Genomic DNA, 21,988 nt, shown 5'->3' with positions numbered 1-21,988 from the left:
TGAAATGGCATTTTAATCTTTAATCAATGTCTTCTTCCCCATACACGGATGATTCACTCATTCAATACATTTAGATACTGTTGCTTGCCATAAACAATACAATATAAAGCATTATATAACAAATGTATCATCATCATCATCACAATCAGTTATTGAATTTGTAGCCCAATCTTCCTTCATACAAAGCTCAGAATGGTGAAAAGATACACAAGCTAAAAACAAAAACAAAACAACATTTTAAATGCTTAAAACATTCTAAAAACAATTACAGTTCAAAACATCTATACATATTAAGCCCAGCAGTAAATTCCATACCAAGCCAACTGAAAGCAGTCCTCTCTTACAGAAGGGCAACATTGCACTGTCAAAAATGATTGGAGACAAATGACTCAAAACAGTGGCAGAGGAAAGAGGCCCCAGGAAGGCATGGGCTTGGAGGAGGAACGAGTCAATGACCACAGACAGCTTATCAGCTGGAGATCTCTATCCCTATTCTAGAGTCCAAATCACATACACAGCATAAAGGTAAAGGGAACCCTTACCATTAGGTCCAGTCGTGACCGACTCTGGGGTTGCGGCGCTCATCTCGCTTTACTGGCCGAGGGAGCCAGCGTACAGCTTCTGGGTCATGTGGCCAGCATGACTAAGCCGTTTCTGGCGAACCAGAGCAGTGCACAGAAACGCCGTTTACCTTCCCGCCGGAGCGGTACCTATTTATCTACTTGCACTGGTGTGCTTTCGAACTGCTAGGTTGGCAGGAGCAGAGACCGGGCAACGGGAGCTCACTCCATCGCGGGGATTCGAACCGCTGACCTTCTGATCAGCAAGTCCTAGGCTCTGAGGTTTAACCCACAGCGCCACCCGCACACATACACTAGCACAAATTGTTTTGGTCTAAAAGAGAGTGTATGCATCCATGCGCGTACAATTTTTAGAAGTTTATTAAACTTATACTGTACTACCTTGGTTTGCAGGGGGACAAGATGAGATATTTATAATATTTTTGTGAATAATTGGTTGGGGGCATCACACTCATTCCTCCTCAGCTGTGTTCATTCCCAAAATCACTTCCTGTGCCATAATTAGCCGGCTGGAAAAAAAGCCTAATTAAAGCAGGAGAGTCCTAACAGGTGCAGCATGGAAGGCCTTGGCAGGCATATGCATATCTGCACTGCCAGGTTGGCAACCCCCAGAACTGTCCTTTGTCCCCACTGTGTATTCCAATATATTTACAGCTCTGCTTCTTAGTAACTGCATTGGGGGTGGACAAAAATATTACTAATTACAGTGGTACCTCGGGTTAAGTACTTAATTCGTTCCGGAGGTCCGTTCTTAACCTGAAACTGTACTTAACCTGAAGCACCACTTTAGCTAATGGGGCCTCCTGCTGCTGCCGTGCCGCCGGAGCCCAATTTCTGTTCTTATCCTGAAGCAAAGTTCTTAACCTGAAGCACTATTTCTGGGTTAGCGGTGTGTGTAACCTGAAGCATATGTAACCTGAAGCGTATGTAACCTGAAGCATATGTAACCCGAGGTACCACTGTATACCTAATATATAGTTTTATCACCATATCTGTTTGGTGTTTGGAGACATCTATGATACAATGTCTTGAGACTACCAATCCTTCTCTTTGCTTTAACCATGAAACAAGCTTGTAACAAAAATAGTTAAACTATTTCCTAATTAACATAGAATTGTCAATGCAATAATATCTTAAATTTTTGTGCAAATCCACAACAGAAAAAATATTTTAAAAACAATGTTTATTTACTGCCGTGTCTTTATCAATAGTAATTTCCACCACTTCAGTAATTAAATTGTTGAATAATGACTCATCAGCTATGGGTCACAGCCATTATTCGCTTGCTGGTTATATAGAAATCTTTTTCCCCTGTGTCTACTCACAAACAAAACAGATCAATATTTGTGGGAGAAACGTAACTTGACTGTCAGTCTTTGCTAATCACTTCTAACAACATATCCCCATGAAAAAAAAACAAAAAAACTGCATGGCAAATTTCATGCTACTAAGGGGTTTGAATATTAAGATTTCTAAATAGTACCATACTTACTTTCCATCAGTGTCTGATGCAGCTGCATAGTGCAATGGTGTACAACCCCTTTCGTCGAGGTCGTTGACACTTGCTCCAGAACCCACAAGGGCAAACAGGCACTGGTAATTACAATTGGCAGCAGCATAATGGAGTGGAGTTCTATGGCATAATTTGAGAGAGAGAGAGAGAAGGAGAGGTGCAATAGCACACATGAAAAAACTAACTCTTAACACATGAACAGCTGACAGAGCTATTGTAAAACCATTTATAGTTCCAATGTTTCTTTTTTGCAAGTAAGCACTTCAATGTGTGTGCTTGATAGTGGTTAGTACATCCTCATCTTATCACAGTCTCTGTGATACTGCAAACTCAGGGTTGCTGACCTGCAGCACTCTAGATGTTTTTGAACTACAACTCCCATCTCTAACCATGGCTGTGCTGGATAGGGCTGATGGGAGTTGAGAGTCCCACCAACATTTGAAGGGCTGCAGGTTAGTCATCCCTGTTGTAGACTCTGGGCTGGTTAGGATGATCCCCACCCTAATTGCTGTGGGACCCCACCTCTTCCCACATCCAGGCCTAACGGACATCCATCGGCAGCACCACATTTTCATATCGTCTGCAAGTGAAAATCCATCATGCATAAGCCCAGACAGCACAGTGGAATCCCATATTATGTAAAAGATGTTGGCCATAAGATTCAGATCAACAAACATTATATTTTGTGTGTATAGTTCCTATGCAAATGCTTTGTTAATGCATGTTTGGTCAGACACAACCTTTTGTTCTGGTTTCACTTTCCCATTGTGTGGAGAGAGAAAAGACAAGATTGTTTGAATCGGCTGCTAACATAATGAGTTGTTTAGCCAGGAAAAGAACTTGGGAGTCAAGATAGAAAGAAGGGGAAAACAGCAACCAGCTTTAAGGAATTCTAGATGCAGACCAGAGTTAATCAAGTTGCTGGGCCAGATAGAGATATCACACTTGACTCAATATGCCCATACCCACAAGTGGAAAGCTCATAATAATCTAAAGGCATCAAATAGAAATCAAACAGAAGAAAAACAGAAGAATAATCTTTTAGGCTTAAAAGGATGCATTTGTGAATCTTGTCGTAAATCTCTCTTCTCAGAGTACTTCAAGGGTAGAAATATGGGTTGGAAGTGCTAATTTCATCAACAGCTTGATCAAATGTAACTTTAAAATCAGATTGTAAGATTTAGTTTGAAGAAGAGATGAAAAGCAATCAAAGCTATTGAAATTTATTGGTAAATAATGGAAAGAAGGGTGAAATTGGGACATTCCTGAATGTACTTGGTTGATTAAATGAGAAGATATTGGATATGTTATTTGTAACAATATTTATACTGCAAATTTATCAATATGCCATAGTAAATTTTTATATTTCCAGTAAAGGGTAGATATAAGTCTGAAACTTTGTACTTGATCAGTCTTGAAATTTACCAGTAAATATCAGAATACTTGGACATACCCCAAGAGCCTAATTACACTGCAGACAAGTAGATTTCAATGGTAAATGAGTGTCCATTTATATAAATATACAAAAGCAGATACAACACTAAGTGCAAGGGTGGAAGTGACCATTTCAGTACTTTTCATAAACAAAAGAAAGAGCATGTAATTAGACACTGGTGTTAAGCAAACTGTGCTTATTATTTAACATATCTTGCACATTCAAAAGGAGCATCATGTTTTACCTTCCAAATTTGTCTTTCTTATTGAAGTCTGCACCTGTGTTGAGCAGCAGATTTAGGCACTCCAAATTCCTGAAAGTTTTAGAACATGCTTCTCTTAGTCAGACATCTCTAAAAACATCCCCATGCAATGTCACCCACGATAAATCAGAATCTGTAGTTTTCTATGAAACTAGGCTAGGATCCAAAGGGTTACAAAGTGTTCCATATGTCTTTCAGCCATATTCCCTAGGATGGCACCTCCTTAAAAGCTCTCCACCCAACCACCAAGGAACCTTAGGGTGAGATGGCAGAAGTGACTGAGACCAGAAGGGAAAATTGCTTGTGCATGGGCTTCTCAGAATTTTAGGCTCTTATCCATTGTAAGGAATCTTTTAACCAAACAGCAATATCAAACAACTACCAATAAAATAATCCAATATATAGTGTTAACTTCTTTTAATCACAAGCAAATAAAGACCTGTAATCATGGAAGGGAAATAAAGGGCATTAGAAAGGACCCAGATAAGCTAGATCATTTAGGTCTGATTTTGTTTTACAATGCTTCAAAATCAGGAGTTCGTGAAGAAGCACTTGTTCATAGCTACTTAAACCCATAATATTGTAATATTGTATTATTTTTTATTCTTTGATGGTATCCCTGAGAGTTCATAGAAGGGTGCATCCAGTACTTCAGACCTCATTAAGTATAGTGGGATAGATACTAGACAAACCCCTTATTGCTGTCCATAACATGTTAAATCTTCTTAAGAACAGAAAAATAATATTTTCCAAGTATTGCACAGGTAGTACAGATCATCTGACAGACTAACTTTTCTGCTGCTGCTGAAAATCCTAAATTTTAAGAAGTTGCTAAAACTGTACATACCCTCCAGCTGCAGCAGCATGAAGACAGGTCCTGCCAAAATCATCTGGAGTATCTATGTCAAAGCCTACAAAAGAAAGGCATTATTCTGTGAAACCACCTATAAAATGCGTCTCTCTGTCCAGTTTGGTAGAGTATGCTACAAAGCAAATTCCCTTATATAGTAACTGTAGCATGGATTGTTACTTCTACACAATAAATTAATCCCCCAAAGATGTTCTGTTAATGTATGAAAAAGCTAGCTTTAACCCCACTTTTGTAGCATTGCTGTTGAACCTTCTCAGACATAGTGTTAAACGACGTCTTAGCATTATACACAAAAGCTTGAGGGTAACACATTTCTTGCTATCGTCTGGCACAGCTGCACTATATAAACTTTTTGCTTTTAAACTAACATGCAGCTCCCTAATTATCCAAAAAAGCTAGGCTCAAGCCATAGTTTATAATCCTGACTTGCTCATAAACCATGGTTTAAATTAAACACATTTTTCCTGAGTTTGGATGCAGCAGGGTGTTGTGGTTAGTTTAAAATCAGAAGTAAATCTTCCTTATAGCTGCACCAGAGGAGGTATGTGGGGAATGAGGAGAGTATGTGAGCGCAAAACTTATTTGCATAACAGTAAATCTGGCCCATTGAAAACAGTTATGCCTTCAGATTCCTTCTGCTGCAAGTACTGCTTTACATGGGGAGCAAGATATATGGGAATTATCACATTTCTAGCACAAGATGCCTAAAAGAGAAAGACTGGATGTGTTTAAAAAAAAAAAAAGGAAAGAGAAAATCAAGTTTCCAAACCATACAATCATTGTCCATCAGCAAGAGAGGTTCAGAGTAAAATAAGATCAAATATTCAAAATCAGCCAAATGTCTACACCATAATATAATGTGGGGGATATTGAATTTTGCACACTAAAGATGAAGGGAAAATATTTCTTGGGAATTTCGATTCCAGTACATGCCAGAAGGGCACCTATGTTTCTGGAATAACTTTTCCATTAAAGAAAGAAAGGCAACGTGAGAGTTCCATCCTTCTAGAGGGTACAACCCGCCAGCAGCTTCCAGACCGATATGCAAGGAACTTAAGACTAGAATCAGCAGATGTTGCTTTCTAACTAGGACAATCCACAGACCAGAATATCTTACTGTTACCCACTGAACAGACCCTGACCTACGAAACTGTCATAAAGGCAGTCACTTGATTTTCATTGAATTATGCATCACGCTGCATACGAGGAGCAAGTTTTCCTCTGACCTTGCACTGCATTTCAGAGGTTTAGTACAAGACGATAGGTAAAACACTCTCGTGGGAAGGGGAGACGTGGCTACAAAAAATAGTTACTTGGCCAACAAGACCAGCTAAAATTAGTTGGCACCTGTTTAAGGTGGAACTCCCTATCAGGGCTGCAAAACCAAGAAACTTAAGTCAATTGATTTCAGTGGGCCTACTCTGAGTGTGATTAATGCTGGATATCAACTATTGAATTAAACCCCACACACAAGACATGTAGAGTAGAGGAACTGCATGGGGACAGAGCTTGCTCACAATCCTCCAAACCATGGTTTGGAAAATCATCTAACTATAGGCACAGTCTATTTTAAATCACTTTTCACTACAGTGTGTGCTATCAATATATGGAATAGCCACTATTCCTTAGTTTTATCTTCCTTAGTTAGTTAAGAGTTTATATCCCACGCTTCAGAGTTTATACGCGTAGTGGTTCAAAAGAGTATTAAAACAGAAAAAAACACTGAAGATGGGTTTTCCTTTTAGCTATTAACTGTTGCTTTTGTTTGTTAAAATAGAAGCATTCATTATAATATAATATATAATATAAAAATATATCTTTACTGAACTTTTATTACATGCGTACCCCTCGAAAGTTAATTTTAAAAATACCATCACCAAGAATAGTCCTTGATCTGCTGACGGCCCTAGTTATATAATAAAAATTGTAGCTTCCAACTCCAAAACAATAACTCTGTTATGCCTATCAGGGAGTGTGAAGAGACTTGGAAGAGTAATACTGTACACTCTTTCTACCAACAGTTATAATTTTATACTAATATCACCAATATCAATGACCAAAAATATCTAACAGGCTCTGTCTAACCAGTAAAAATATGTATCTGACTGAAAGCTTTAGAACGATGGAGTACATTACCTCACAATAAAACTACTCAGTATGTATTCACAGGACTACACAACATTTGCTCTGTTTTCTTTTTATGAAGACCTACCATATTTCCGCAAGATATTGGATTTCAAAATGAGTGATATGGACAACTGTATAGAACTGCAACTGTTTCATAGCTATAGCAGACTCAAAACTAACAACATACATATAATGTAGGCATTTCAGGGTCAGGGGAACATGCAACCATTCTAATCTATAAATCTAAACAACATATAGCTATTTATCATTGAAAATTAAAGTTCCTAAATTCAAACTAGTTTCACTCCAAAGGAAACATTTCTCTGTGTCATTGAATTCATCCCACCACAAGAAAATATGGGATACACTATCTAATGTATCAATTAATGAAATGAATCAATCACAGATAATATAAGGGATGTAAATTTTTCAGAGGTTTAATACATAAATTATCATCAGTGCTTTTTTTCTAAACCAAAGGGTGCTGGAAGGTACCTCACTCAGAAGACACACTCCAGAGCCCAAAGAGGATATCTATGGGCTTGTGGGGGGCGTCTCCTCATGAGCCAGAGGAAGCCTTGGTCAGGCTCCGTTCATGAGGCTACCTCAACTGCCTTTGACCAGGCATGGGATGGGAAGAAGTTGTGGCCCACCCACCTGCCCATATGAAGGCAGCTGATGCACAGGCAGGTAACTTCTTTAAACTGCTCTGTTGAGTGATGTGTGACTGCTGGTGCCGTAGCTGAGCAGCTTGTGTGAGCCAGAGTAGCATGAGGGCTTGCCCAGCTTAGGAGTAGCTTAATTGACTAATACAGAGCACAGAGATCACTTGGGCAATCATTCAAAAAATAAAAGGTAAGGTAAAGGACCCCTGGATGGTTAAGTCCAGTCAAAGGAGCTCAGCCCGTTGCGTGGATTCAATCTGTCGACCTACCGATTGGCAAGTCCAAGAGGCTCCGTGGTTTAGACCACAGTGCCCCCCTGAATGCAAGCCCCCATATATCTGGGTGCAGGACAAGACTGAAAAAGATTGCATACTGCATTCTGTCTCATAACTAAAACAAAGCAGATTTCCACCACTGGACATTTTATGTGTAAACAGTGAGTGTTCACACCTTTTACATTTAAACTCATCTATGAAGCATCTGAAAAATTCAAGAGCTGGAATTTGTTATAGCCTGAGAAGTATTAATGAGATTCTCTACAATTAATTGCAGATGTAGTACAGTACTTTTTAGTGCATCAGCATACAAAAATGAACTTCATGGCTGAATGAGAACTTGAACCAAAACCTTGCTACTATGAGTCCACCCCTTGAACCATTATATTGTCAATTAAAATGTCAAACAACCAAAGGTTAACAGGAAAAGGGTTTAAAATTATTTTGAAGAGCCTACCTGAAGACAGCAGCTTTCTGCAACAGTCTGAGAATCCACTTAATGCTGCCAAATGGAGAGGAAACATTCCATGTATACCCCGCCTAAGATACACCATAATCAGACATCACAGTCTCATTACAATAGAAGTAATCCAAGATGTCATGCCAAACTCCTTGTATATAAGGTAGCATTTAACTGCCCTTGTTAAAATAATTAAGGAAAGTAACTAATACAATTAAACGTAACGGTTCAGTCTAAATGCAGAGCATTCGTTCAGAATGAGAGCCAAATACAAAATTGAGCCTTATCTATTTTTACATTAGAAATACAGAAGCTGTCTTATTTTACGCAGCATACAAAAAGCAACATGCAGCATTTAAAAAAGTTTGAATAAATTACAAAAATTTTATTAAGACCTTTATGCAAATTCTTCTCCACAGATGTTTACTGTTCTGTAAACAGTGTAATATTGCACAAATTCTGTATTACTTATTTGTATAATATTGAGTTAGGTTTTACAGAGGCAATTTGACCAGTTTTTGAATAGATATACATTATATGGGATAAAGTTGTATCTGTTGCTCATTTTCTAAAAAGGGACAATACTACTACACTAAGACGCATCATTAGAATTAACTTATCACACACACACACACACACACACACACTACACCAATATGACCTTTTTAATTGACATATATTTCATTTTGATGTATTATAAGTGTTTCTTACTTTGCAGTGTCAGCACCACTTGTAATTAATGTGTTGATGAGCAGTTCATGGCCATATCTGGCTGCTATGTGCAAAGGTGTATTTCCATTCTTATCTTCACAATCTATTTCAGCTCCTAGAAAATAAATGTAAAATAAAGTGTAACCATATATGCATGTGTGCTCAGCAGCATACAGGTTGTTAAACAAATAAATTCACATTTTAGATTATCAGAAAACTCAGAAATTTTCAAAATGTCAAATTGAGTCCAAGGTGTCTGAAGATCCTGAAATGTAACTAAAGGCCACTTGCCACGTTAAGAACAGGCAGAAAGTGGAAGCACAAGAAGTATGTGTTGTTGGTGGTGTTAAATTTGTATACCGTACTATAATGGTTAAGTCCAGTCAAAGGTGACTATGGGGTATGGTGCTCATCTTGTTTTTCAGGCTGAGGAAGCTGGCGTTTGTCCACAGACAGCTTTCCGGGTCATGTGTCCAGGATGACTGAACTGCTACTGGTGCACGGAGGACCGTGACAAGTGCCAAAGTGCACAGAAATGCTATTTATCTTCTACAGCAATGGTACCTATTTACCTACTCACACTGGTATGCTTTTCAACTGCTAGGTTAGCAGAAGCTGGGACAGAGTAACGGGAGTTCACCTGTTGTGTGGATTCGGACCGCCGACCTTCTGATCGGCAAGCCCAAGAGGCTCAGTGGTTTAGACCACAGTGCCACCCACAGGTCTCAGGGCAGTTCACAGGATAAAATCACAACATAAAAACATGAAATGCACAATCAAAATAAAAACAATATCCCCTCAATAACCGAATAACTCCCCTTTCCTTCCTGCTAATGCTGATAATGAGACTCCATGATATCCTTCAAAGCAACTATCAGAAGACTTCTGGAGGTCACAGATCTTACTTTAGGAGAAATCTGAATCATAGATTTGCAAAATGGGAAGGGACCCCAAAGGTCATCTATATAATTGCCATGAGAAAAGCAGCACTATTTTTTTTTTGCGTGTGTTTTAAAAGGAAAATGGAAGTGTCTTTGTGGTACTTTCTTTGATCCCAGGGCTGTGTGGGCTAATTTCAGAGTTCCAGAGAAATTTACTCCGAAAGCAAAGCTGTCAGTGTAAAACATAAAACACAGGTTAACAGCATGATAAAGCCAACTAAAAGATGAGTGAGGGCAGGGCCCTCAGAGCAGACTTATTTGCTTTACCCAGGCACTGGCAAACCTGGAAAAAATATGTGGTTGCCTCCCCAGAGAGAATTCTTCCCCATCAGTTTTTAAGTGCTCTAGCACGAAATTAATTACTTTATATACCGGACTTTAACATTAGTGTTTTAAAATGCAGGATTAGTGTTATAAGCTTGTAACAGAATCTAGACTTACAAAGGTGATGGAACATACTGGAATTACAGGTTTTTAAATAAAGGAAAGAGTTTGCTATTGATTTAGTAACCTGAAGATTCCCGAAACAGAAACTTCGAATTTCTGAGATTCATATTTCAGCACACAAGGCAGACAGATGAAAAGGTTAAAGCTAATAAATTAACGGATTTATTTAAAATGTCAAACCATATGCATCGCATGACAGTGACAGAAACATTAATATTTTAATATGTTTTCTTTTCTTTTACCATTCTGGATGATTGTTTGTGATCTTGAAAATCTTCCATGGATTGCTGTCATATGCAATGGTGTTTTTCCATCTTTACTCTGGGGAAAAAGAAGTCAACCCATGGCTACCAAGTCAATTGACAACATTAGATAGACAACTTCAGTGTTTTATTTTTGCTTCATTTATATTCCTTTCCTGCACTATTGTAACGTTGTGCTAGAGGCTTTTCAACATTATAGTTTTGTAAATATTTGCATTATAACTGCACACAACAACACAGTGAGGCCCACTCTGAACTATATGTTCAGGGCACTTGCTGTTTATACAACAATGACAGCAGACAATCTTTATCACCTAGCAAGGATGCCAGAATAGTTACAGCATGATTTTCATGTACACCTGAGACACCCAAATCTGTTACACACTAATATTTCACCTGTGTCACCTGACACTTTGGTGTTGACCAGAAACCCACTAGCAATTCATTGCAAATCAGAAGCAATGCTCAACGGAACTATTCCATTCTGGACGATACTGTATATTTTATATGCAACCATTCCCCTACAATCACGTCTTAGAAGTAGGTCAACCTTAATGCATGAGGTAATTCCGATTTTTTGCTGAACTGCGACAAAGCATTTATAATCTGCAGCCATGATTAGCTATGCAAACATGAACAGAACGGTCAGAAAAAGAAACGTTTTCATACATTTAATATAGACAATGTGATAATAAAATACAAAGATAAAAATTCTGATTATTTAAAATACTGCATAAATTAGCATTTCAAATCGTAAACTGCTTTGAGAGAATTGGCAGAAAGACAGCACATAAACAAAGTTAAACACGTAAGTAAATAAGCAAGCAAACAAACAAACTGGCATTCATCCCATTTCAATATTCAGAGAGTAATGTATTTTTCTCTTCCCCATCTCAAGAGAATGGGGATTGGGGGACAATTGTGGAACAAAGAATGGTAAAATATATTGCCAACACTCGTTAGTTTTGGCTTACATTTCTATGCATCTATTGATCATCATTACAAAGTAAAACACAGGCCATTTCAATGAATTATTTTGCGTTATGTGTGTGTGGGGGGGTTCTTTATCTGAGCAATATGCTCAGATGCACATTTTAAAAAATGTTCAGCTTTGTCTAACGTTCTTTTTCATAAAATTCCAATAGTCATTTGGAAGCTCTCTGAATTATTAAACTTTCTTCTTAGTCCCTTTTGTGTGACCTGTATGAGTGGTTCTCAAACATTTTGGATCAAGTACAAACCATATCTACTTTGTTTTCACTGAGTGAACCACAATTACATGGGTGATTCTGTGGACAACTTGATCAAGTAGGGGGATTCCTCAGAGCCCCTTGGGCAAAAAGTAGGCTTTAGAAAGTATCCTGGAAACCAATGAACCATAATCCTGCAAGCTTATTCACACAGTAAAATGCATTGAGCCATGCGTTTGTTGAGTATTAACAGTGTGCATATTATTTTATATTGCGTTTTAGGACGACGTGCATATTGATAATGCCAAGAAAATGTTCATAAATATTGTTACAGCATTTAAAATTCACCTTTCAGATCATTTTACCTTCATATTCACATCTGCGCCATTACAAACCAGAAGTTCTAAACACAATGCTCCATGGGTCGATGCAGCAGCGAAGTGTAAAGGTGTAAATCCCTTCTCATTCATTTGATTTACATTAGCACCAGAGTCTATCAGTTCATTTACTACAACATCTTGTCCATTGAAGCAAGCGACATGAAGAGGTGTATTTCCATATGCATTTGGTTCATTCATCTGTAGGGGAAAATATGACGGGGGAGTCTTTCAAATGTTAAGTCCTTAAGCTACTTTTAGTCCATCACAATAATAATTTATATTCAGCAAATGTTACGAACAATATACTTGTTCAATACAAATGGCAATTATTCATTGAATCTGAATCAAGGTGGACCATAGTCCAGTACCAGAAAATGTACTTTACATACAAATAGTCACAAGTTTAATTCCAGTTAAAAGGACCTCAGATTTGCAGGGCAGAGCAAGGCTGCAGCTAAGTGAAGCAGACCACACTAGGCTACATGGAACAATGGTATATGACTTATTAGAAACCTTCAGATTTTCAATTATTAGTTACAAGAGTTTAGCTCTAATTGACACGTGGTTACCCTTTCTTCCATCATAAAAATATAATACAATCAGTAAATCTGTAAAGTACTCTTCCAGAGTTCTGATTATCCTAGGCAAGTTGTAAAACTATAAATATATGGATGCATACAAGGGTGCAACAATGCAGAAATTAAGATTATTTTGTCACCTTCCTAATCCCTTCCCTGCTGTGTTACTTCTCTTTCATAGGCTGCCTGTTTTATACTAAGATGGTCTACAACAAGGCAAGACCTGTAACTAAAAAAATTAATTGTACAGTGGTACCTCGGGTTAAGTACTTAATTCGGTCCGGAGGTCCGTTCTTAACCTGAAACTGTTCTTAGCCTGAGGCACCACTTTAGCTAATGGGGCCTCCCACTGCTGCCCAATTTCTGTTTTTATCCTGAAGCAAAGTTCTTAACCCGAGGTACTATTTCTGGGTTAGCGGAGTCTGTAACCTGAAGCGTATGTAACCCGAGGTACCACTGTATAAAGAACACTAGCTATTCCAGAAACATCCTTTTAGAACAGACTAGATATTATGCCAGTACATACTACATAGGTAAAGGTAAAGGGACCCCTGACCATTAGGTCCAGTCGTGACTGACTCTGGGGTTGCCATGCTCATCTCGCTTTATCGGCCAAGGGAGCCGGTGTATAGCTTCCAGGTCATGTGGCCAGCATGCCTAAGCCGCTTCTGGCGAACCAGAGCAGCGCACGGAAATGCCGTTTACCTTCCCGCCAGAGCGGTACCTATTTATCTACTTGCACTTTGACATGCTTTCGAACTGCTAGGTTGGCAGGAGCAGGGACCGAGCAACGGGAGCTCACCTGTTGCGGGGATTCGAACCGCCAACCTTCTGATCGGCAAGCCCTAGGCTCTGTGGTTTAACCCACTGCGCCACCAGCATCCCTACATACTACATACAATTCCTCAAAAACTGTATTCATGTCTTAACAATGTACAAAATAATGAGAAACAATTTAGAGTCATCTCTTACTCACATCAACTCCAAGATCCAGAAGATACTTGACTACACTAATCATTCCACTGGAAGCTGCAGCATGTAGTGGTGTGTATGATTTTTTATCTTTACATGTAACTTCAGCACCATTGGCTACTAGCAGTTTTACTACATCAATATGACCTGGAAAAAAAAAAAAGAATAATTATACCATTTATTATACTGCAAGCTTTTAACTGGGGCAGAGTTAAGGTCACATGTTTGAGATTATTGTGGTGTTATGACGACTGATAATAGATGAACACATTCAAGATTGCCCTTCTTTTTAACAGTGAGTTGCGGGTCTTATTCATTAAATTTTAAAAGTGAAATCCAGTCCTTTTGATCTACCAGACCCATCAGCTAATGTAAGTGAGGGGGGGGGAGGGGCGGCGGCATTTTTTTCTTATTCTCCTTTTTGCAGCTCCCTTGCTCCCAAGTAGCTTGGTTCAACAGAAAGAGTGTACAGGCCCTGAGACCGATGGTGCAGTTTGGATTTAATCGGAACAATAAGTGCTTCACTGTGGTAAACCGAAGGAAGGACCACTGGCGCAATCCAAACCCTGCACACACCAGCCACAATTAGAAGGTTGCAATTGCCACACTTAATGCAAGCAACACCTCTGATTTGATTGTTAGCCATCCCTTGTGACTTGGATGTCATCCACTTAGTATATACTGCCTTGATTTGCTTTAACGAGACACCCTGTCTGCATTTTGTGAGAGGTCCAAGTGTGGTTCCCTTCAGAAGGGGCAAGACCACGCCACTAAAAGCAACATATTAACGTTGCAGATACCTTTGCCATTTTAAGTCCTGTGGTGATCTAAAACAACTCAGGCTGCCCCAGGAAAACTTACGCAGGTCTTTTGTTATGGGCTCACTGTTCAGCCCAGGCCTTTGTGAAAATTGATGTTCACTGATTAATTATTCCTATAACTGGATCCACATTGCACCCAGAGGTTGTTCAGCTTTTTCATATCTCCCTAGAAGTCTGCTCCATGCTGCTATTCTCCAGACATCATACCGCTGTGGTAAGTTCACTTCTTTCTGATTTTTTGCTAGATCCCTTCCTTGTCCTTTTTCTCTCTCTTTCCCCCACCCCATCTTGATTTCCTTCTCTGAAACACTTGTCTATTTTCTTCTCAGAAATGGACTAGTCAAAACTCCTGTGCAGAGAGGCACTAGGCTAAGAGAGTTCAATGGAAGCCAAATAAAAATTTAAAGAGGAACAACTTAAGGAGGGGCTAAAGCAACTTAACTTTCTTTCTATTATTATTATTATTATTATTATTATTATTATTATTATTATTATTATCATTTAGTATACAATCTTTACAACAAAAGACTTCACATCCAAAATAAAATCATATATGGCAAAACCTTGAGTCTCATGTTTTCATTTGTACTAATCTCTTCTCATATTTCTTTACTTTAGTATTCCTTAATATTTGTCTCCTTCTTTTAATTCCTTATTTTCTATCTCTTAAATCCAATCTATATCTTTAACATTTTTTCAGTTAATACCCTCATCTCTCCCCCTCCCCAAGACCCATTACTTCCCTCCCCCCATGTGCGATCTTCTTTACATACATTATTTTTGTTTATTGTTGCGTTACTCGCTGTTTATATTTATTGTTCCATCTTTATTATATTATCCTATCTTCTTGCGCCCTTTACGCTATTGCATATTAATTTTTAGTCTCCAAAACCAACTCTTTTCATGTAAACCTTTATGCATTCCCACTCTTTATTAATTTTTTGATTAGGACAACCTCTAATTGATGCTGTTAACCTTGCCATTTCCGCAAATTCATAAATTTTGGCTCTCCATTCTAGTAATTCTGGTATTTTGTCTGTTTTTCGCCACTAGAATTCTGGCCGCAGCTGCTGCGTAAAGGAATACATTCCTTTTATCCTTTGGGATATCGCTCGTTACTAGACTCAGCAGAAATGCCTCTGTTTTTTTAGAGATTAAACTCCTGAGTATCTTTTTGAGCTCTTCATGTGCCATAATCCAGAATTGTTTGACCACCTTATACCCCCACCAATATGATACATCGGAGATGTAAATCAGAGGTGGGGACAATGTAAGCAACTTACCGGTAACTTTCTGAAGCTCCCTAATTTTTCAAGGATTGTGGTGGTCTCATGGTTTGGGACAGGGGCAGCCCAACTAATTTTACTGCCTGTGGTGAAGCAGCATATGCTACCTGCCCCCATTAAGTCAAAGTGCATTGTACCCAAGGCCCATCAAGTTCTGTTGACACCTCTCTTCGGCCTTGTCTTCCCTATCTCTAACAACAGTAACTAAACATACAGTCCAGACAACACCCGAGTTGCCTGAGGCAACTGCCTCGCTCTGCCTAAAAGTAGTCAGCTCTACTAGCATAGGGTGAGTGGTTATGTAGTATAATCCCTGTTTACTTTGCCTGTACGTTTCTGTGAAGGCACTTCAAACCACAAAACTATTCATTTACTTTTAAACCACTCTATTCTTACTGCTAGCTCCTCTGAAAGGACAGTAATTATAAATTCCCTGAAGTAAGCAAGGTATTTGTAGCAAATGCAATTTGATCTGTAGCATGAAACCATCCCTAGTAAAGATCTGTTCTGTGTATGTTCTGGGTTCATGTGCATGTATGTATGGTCATAAAGGCAGAACTTGTTGCACTCTCCACCACCTTCCATGGTGTTCTGGAGGGTTGCCCAACTCTTTGGAACAGAGTGTGGGGTCACAGGGGGCTGGAGCAGAAAGTGGAGTCAGTGAAAATCACCACGCTTGTATTAGCAGACAACTTGACTAGATCAAAAGCCATTCCATGGCCCCGATTTTCATTCTATACTTCATCTCATACTTACTTCAATATCTCAGAAATGTCCCTGTGTTATTTAGTAACATAGACATGTTTAATGAATACTTTGATCAATCACAATTGATTAAAAAGAAGTTAGTTAATTAATTGTTCTTTAGTTAGTTAATTAAAGTTAGTTAGAAGTTAGTTAATTAAATGTTTAATGAATACTTTGATCAATCACAATTGATTAAAAAGAAGTTAGTTAATTAATTGTTCTTTAGTTGGTGGAGAGTCCCAACCGATTCAATAATGCTTGTCTCTTTCATAGAAAATAATTTCTTTTTAGTACCATTAGGTGATCTTTTACATGTGAAAGATCCACAATGTACATGCTAGATGTATTTCTAATATTAGATGGGATTCATCCAGGAGAAAAGACCACCATAACCTTAAACCAGACATAGTGATGCAAAATTGAGACAAGCCTGGTGGAAAGATCAGTCTCTTATCCACACCAAACAAGGATTGCACTGGATGCTCTGTGTTCATATGTGCATTCAAACTGCCTATGAGATTCCTGATCCAGGAAGGAAACAGCATGCAGAAGCCTGTTTTAAGAACAAAACCTTGAAACAAAGAAATCAGCCATGAATAAATTCCTGCCGGAAGTCAAGAAAGAAAGAACAAAGTGCTTTTACATACCCATATAAGCTGCCCAGTGAATTGCTCGTCTGTCTTTCTTGTCAAAGGCATTGATATTGGCACCTCTAGACAATAATAAACTGACCATCTAAAATGAAGATAAGTTATATTTCTTAATATACATAAATATTTATATTAATTTAAAGCATAATCAAAGTTGAATAAACCTAATGCCTGCACAGCACTTAAAACTAAAATGCATCTACACTGAGGGACAAAGTTACTGATAAGCTTATGTGATCACTGCAGGATTAAAATAACCAAAATAAATAAGCTTCTATCAGTTTAGCTAGCTATTTGGATTTTCACTAGAACAACTTTTCAAAAACTGTATTAAAAGTCACTGTTGAAGTAGTTTTTGCAACCCTGAAAAAGCAGAAGAATTAGGTGTGTCATCAAAAAATTGATTCTGATGGTTAAGGATTACATTAATAGCTGACCATTACCAATGAACATTTTGCTACAGTACATGTGATGGAGACTAAAAGGCTTTGTAACTATAATGTATATCTTCCCTTAATCAGCATTAAACAGTTTCAAGTAGAAAGAAAGTCATGAAGGCACATGACACAGGAACCTTGCTCTAGCTAAGTAGGTTTGGATGTTGACTGCCTGATAACCACGTTTACTACCCTGAGTTCTAGAATGCAAGAAAGGCAGGATAAACATATCATTTTAAATTAAAGAAGGAAATATTTCTTTCCATACTATAAATAAAAAGAACAGTGTTTCTGCAAGGCTAAAGTAAGCATGTTGCAGTTTTCTTTGCATGTAGCACTGGGATTAGGTAAACAGACCCCTGTTTGTGGAGGGACAGCTGGCTTGGGGGAGTCAAATATAAGAAGTCATCTGTACCTCAACATGTCCACTGAAGGCTGCATGATGTAATGCCGTTCTACCAGCACGGTCTGACACATTTACATTGCTGAGAAGTGGCACCAAGGCTTCTGCACACTTGACAGCTTTATTTGCAGCTGCTATGTGTAGGGGTGTTTGCCAATTTTTGTCACGGGCATTGACATCTGCTGAATGCTTCAACAACACCTGCACAGCATCCTATAAATAATAAAACACACACTTCCAATAAATAAAAAAGATTAGCAAAGTAACCTCCCAATTTTGTTTCCTTTGCAGCTTATCTTAACTCCCCACCCCCACCCCAATAACCTGCCTCCCACTTCAATTACCCAAGTATTCTTCCTATGGACAAAAATCAAAACTGGCATTTAAAATTCTTATATACTCTGCAACAAAGTGTCCAGAAGCATGTGATCAAATATCTATTCAAAGGCTTATAAAAGGTTTAATGAACGCCTTTCAGCAAGCAACAGGTGACTGGGTATGACAGCTTCCATACCAAGTTCCCCCTATATTTGTCTCCACTTCCTTGCCAGCACCAGCAGGGAAGGAGGAGTTGGCCTTTTGGACAGGCAGGAAAATTCTTTCTAGTGTTCATAAAACTAGCATTGATAATTGGTCCCATTGATTGAGGGATTTAGAAGGTTGTGGGGTCCTGTGTTATTTAAGTTGCAAGGTTGTTTAATGAGAGTGGGCAATATAATAATATGTTTGGGTATGAAGTCAAGTGAAATTGAGTTCTCTCCTCATGCCCTCTTTTGTGTCCCCCCCCCCCCAAAGTTTAACTTTTTTTTAGTCCCTTCTACAAACTAATGAGAAAGCAATGATTATTAATGTTTACAAATGTGTTTTATTTTCTGGCTATACTGACCTCTACTTTCTCCTTTTCTTAAATCTATATATGCTGCGCTTTTTCATTTATAAATTATAAAATGTGTAGCCCAGCTTTCCACATAAATTTTTAAATGGTCAAGGCAGCTAAAACCATAAAACACAAAAATAATAGCCAGCTTGGAACCCCTGATAATATGTGTTTATAATAAAAATAATAAAATATAAAATGAGCATCTGCAACCATGTACATTTCCCTATGGGAACCTTGGCTGGTTCACTGGTCATCAAGGCAGTACCTGTGTGGGACTGAGGTTGGAATATTATATCTGCCCAACTGCAGGTAAATCAGTGGTATTTACTGAGTGGCTATGTAAAGGATTGCACTGTGAATTTTGGTTACGCAGGGTGGAAGGAAGGGCTCGTTGTACCTAGACATACTCCTCTTATTATTTCATACAATGAAACCTGGGTCAACAGTCCTAAGTGTTATCTGAAACCAACATAACACCAAGTAGAGTCTAAACTGATCAAACTTTATCTGATATTCAGAGAAAACACATCCAGTTCAGACCACAAGTTTCCCAGGAATGTTTTAGCTTCAGAACTTTTCCTCTTAGAAATAATGCACGCATAATAAAGAGTATTAAAAAAAATCAAAACAGAAGGCATTATGTATGTATTCTGCATTCTGTCCTTTTGTGTGAACTTGGCAAAAGCAGTTTAGGAGGCATTCGACTGCAATGATGTCCCAGCACAAAGGTGCAGAGCAAAAACCTTTAGTGCAAAAATTGGCACAATATTATTTTATTAATTTATGAATCCCCAAGGCGATCTACAGTCATACAATAAAAACAATTCAAAAAACCAACTATATATGGGTTTAATAAAAATATATACAAACATCTAGGACAGAGGCCTTTTGAAAAGTTTTTTTCATCTGGAAAAGCTTGGCAAAAAAAATAATCCACTGAAAGTACCAACAGTGGATTCTTATGTCCATAAGAATCATAGTCATTTTATGAAGGTTTGTCACAGGTCATCAGGGACCCTTTGTAGGTTCCCTGCAACCTCTCTTTCCACCTTTAAGCAAGAAAAAAGCTCCGGAATAAAGACATGATGTGCATGTGTACTGTTCCCTCGGCCAAGCTCTGAGAAGAATCCATGTTCCTGTTCCAGCAGATTTTGACTACAAGCAGCATCTCTGTTGCCACCAACTGAGCTATTAATCCTCTGGGAGGCTAGCTCTGAGCACCCTTATGCTGCCTTCAGCTGGTGACATGGCAAGTAGGATGGGAGGGGAAACAAAGACAAGAGTCAAATGTAAAAGTACACGTGCACTGATGGGCAGACAAGATGGCTTGAGGAGGGAACAAGGAGCTCATGGCAAGCACCAGAGTTGGAGGGAAAGCTGAGAAGCATCGGCAACACTGAAGAGCCTCAAGCTTGTTTCATTTCAGTTCTGAATTCTTCCCCATTTCAAAACAGAACAAACAGTTTTCAACTGAACTTGATCAAATAACTGCTTGCAAACATTGTGTAAAAGTTTGGGTGGCAAAGAGCAACAGGAGCACCTGGGTATGTTGGGAAGCAAAGCACTACCTGGCTCAGGCTACAACTACAGCAACCAGAAACTCTATTTCCACTGAATTCCTCCAGTCCTCACATGGGTCTGGGAAGCAATGAAAATGAAGACAACAGGCAACTAGAGCTGAATAGTGCTTTGCATTATGCTGCCCTATAAAAGTGCTTTTTAAAACCTGCAGGAGAAAAAGAAAACAAAAAGTGGTGCTGGGGTGGCAGAGTTTATGGGTCCTTATATTTCTGCCTCAAAGTCTAGTACTAAGAGTGTCACTGTCTGCAGGATTCTTTTGCAATAAAATGTATTGAAGAGTTTTAAAGCAAACCCATACCTCACTACATGATGCAACAGCTCTGTGTAAAGGAGTCAACCATTTGCTGTCTTTGGCATTAACTCTAGCTCCTGCAAATGGGGGGGGGGGGGGGAGATACAAAAAAGGAATATTATTTGATACAAATTCAAATATCTAAATGACTATTAAAGATTAAGAAAAATAACATTAAAATATTCCTGCAGAGTAAATACAGATTGAGTGTAAACAAAATGTTTTTGCATATTGCAGTTTTTTTGTTTCTCCCTGACAATGACCAGAATTTTAATTTGTCCAACAGCCAGTTTCCTGAATTGTTCAGTACTGAAAGCAGTAACATAAAGCAGTAAATAAGCCAGTATGCTTGTTATCCCTACCCATTCAGTTTCTCTGACTAGAAAATTATTCCCTTTAATCCAGTTGTTTTTCTTTGATGATTGAGGATTAGCTCTATATTAAAACAACATACTGTATATACCCAGCTAATTGACAGTATTTCATGCCTGTTCATTAAATACTCAGGAATGCAGCACTTGTAGTCCCAAAGCAATACTATCAAACAAAAATCAAAGATTAAAGATGCAATTCTATGTATGTATCTCTGGAAAGAAGCCCCACTGAACACAATAGGACTTGCCTCTAAGTAAACATGCATAGCATTACACTGTAAGCAAACTAGACGACAGGAATTTTAGAGGAAGAATAGTAAGTTGTTTGGCTTCACCTTCTCCCACATTAAAACATTCTATGCCTATGAAGGAGAGACTAGTAGCAGCATCAATGTCAATTCCCATCAAGTCTAATCTTTAACAGAAATATACACATACTAATTTCAGCATTTACAACATTAAAATGAAAATAGTACTCAGTGTCCCAGGGTATAAATTACATTATCAGAAAAACCTATGGGAACTAGTTAATGGACTGCCTGCATAACACTAGAACAGATGCATGCATTAATCTTACGCTAACATTTAGAGATGAAATGGCATGTCTGTTAAAGAAAATATACTAGAGGTGGCCTGAGAAGAAAAAAAGGAGCAAAACTGTTTCCTTGGGTATTTGTTCCAAGAAAGGCACCATCCTTTTCCACATTATCATACTACTCAAACTTGAATATAATAATGATTTGCACCAGATGAAGTGGAACAGAAAAAAGGGGAAACACTTTTTTAAAAAGGAAAACAGGAAGCTGCCATATCAGATTATTTGTCAATCTAGCCATATCAGATTAT

General features: G+C 38.4%; 1 protein-coding gene across 2 annotated transcripts in view; it reads right to left on the bottom strand.

Annotated features, from left to right (window-relative positions):
• Window positions 1–21,988, bottom strand: part of ANKRD28 (ankyrin repeat domain 28) — an 87,600-nt gene that overhangs the window by 15,130 nt on the left and 50,482 nt on the right. For both annotated transcript variants that reach the window (XM_083404683.1, XM_083404682.1), the window contains exons 4-14: window positions 20,775–20,845; window positions 18,028–18,228; window positions 17,173–17,260; window positions 13,676–13,818; window positions 12,107–12,319; window positions 10,531–10,609; window positions 8,901–9,015; window positions 8,187–8,269; window positions 4,639–4,702; window positions 3,774–3,842; window positions 2,074–2,214 (exon numbers count right to left, since the gene is read on the bottom strand). In XM_083404683.1, the coding sequence (XP_083260809.1) occupies window positions 2,074–2,214; window positions 3,774–3,842; window positions 4,639–4,702; window positions 8,187–8,269; window positions 8,901–9,015; window positions 10,531–10,609; window positions 12,107–12,319; window positions 13,676–13,818; window positions 17,173–17,260; window positions 18,028–18,228; window positions 20,775–20,845 (1,267 nt within the window). The remainder of the gene's footprint in view (window positions 1–2,073; window positions 2,215–3,773; window positions 3,843–4,638; window positions 4,703–8,186; window positions 8,270–8,900; window positions 9,016–10,530; window positions 10,610–12,106; window positions 12,320–13,675; window positions 13,819–17,172; window positions 17,261–18,027; window positions 18,229–20,774; window positions 20,846–21,988) is intronic.

This window comes from Podarcis tiliguerta (genome assembly GCF_965153285.1).
Source record: "Podarcis tiliguerta genome assembly, chromosome: 12".
Taxonomy (NCBI): Eukaryota; Metazoa; Chordata; class Lepidosauria; order Squamata; family Lacertidae; genus Podarcis; species Podarcis tiliguerta.
This window is presented reverse-complemented; position numbering and strand designations above follow the sequence as displayed.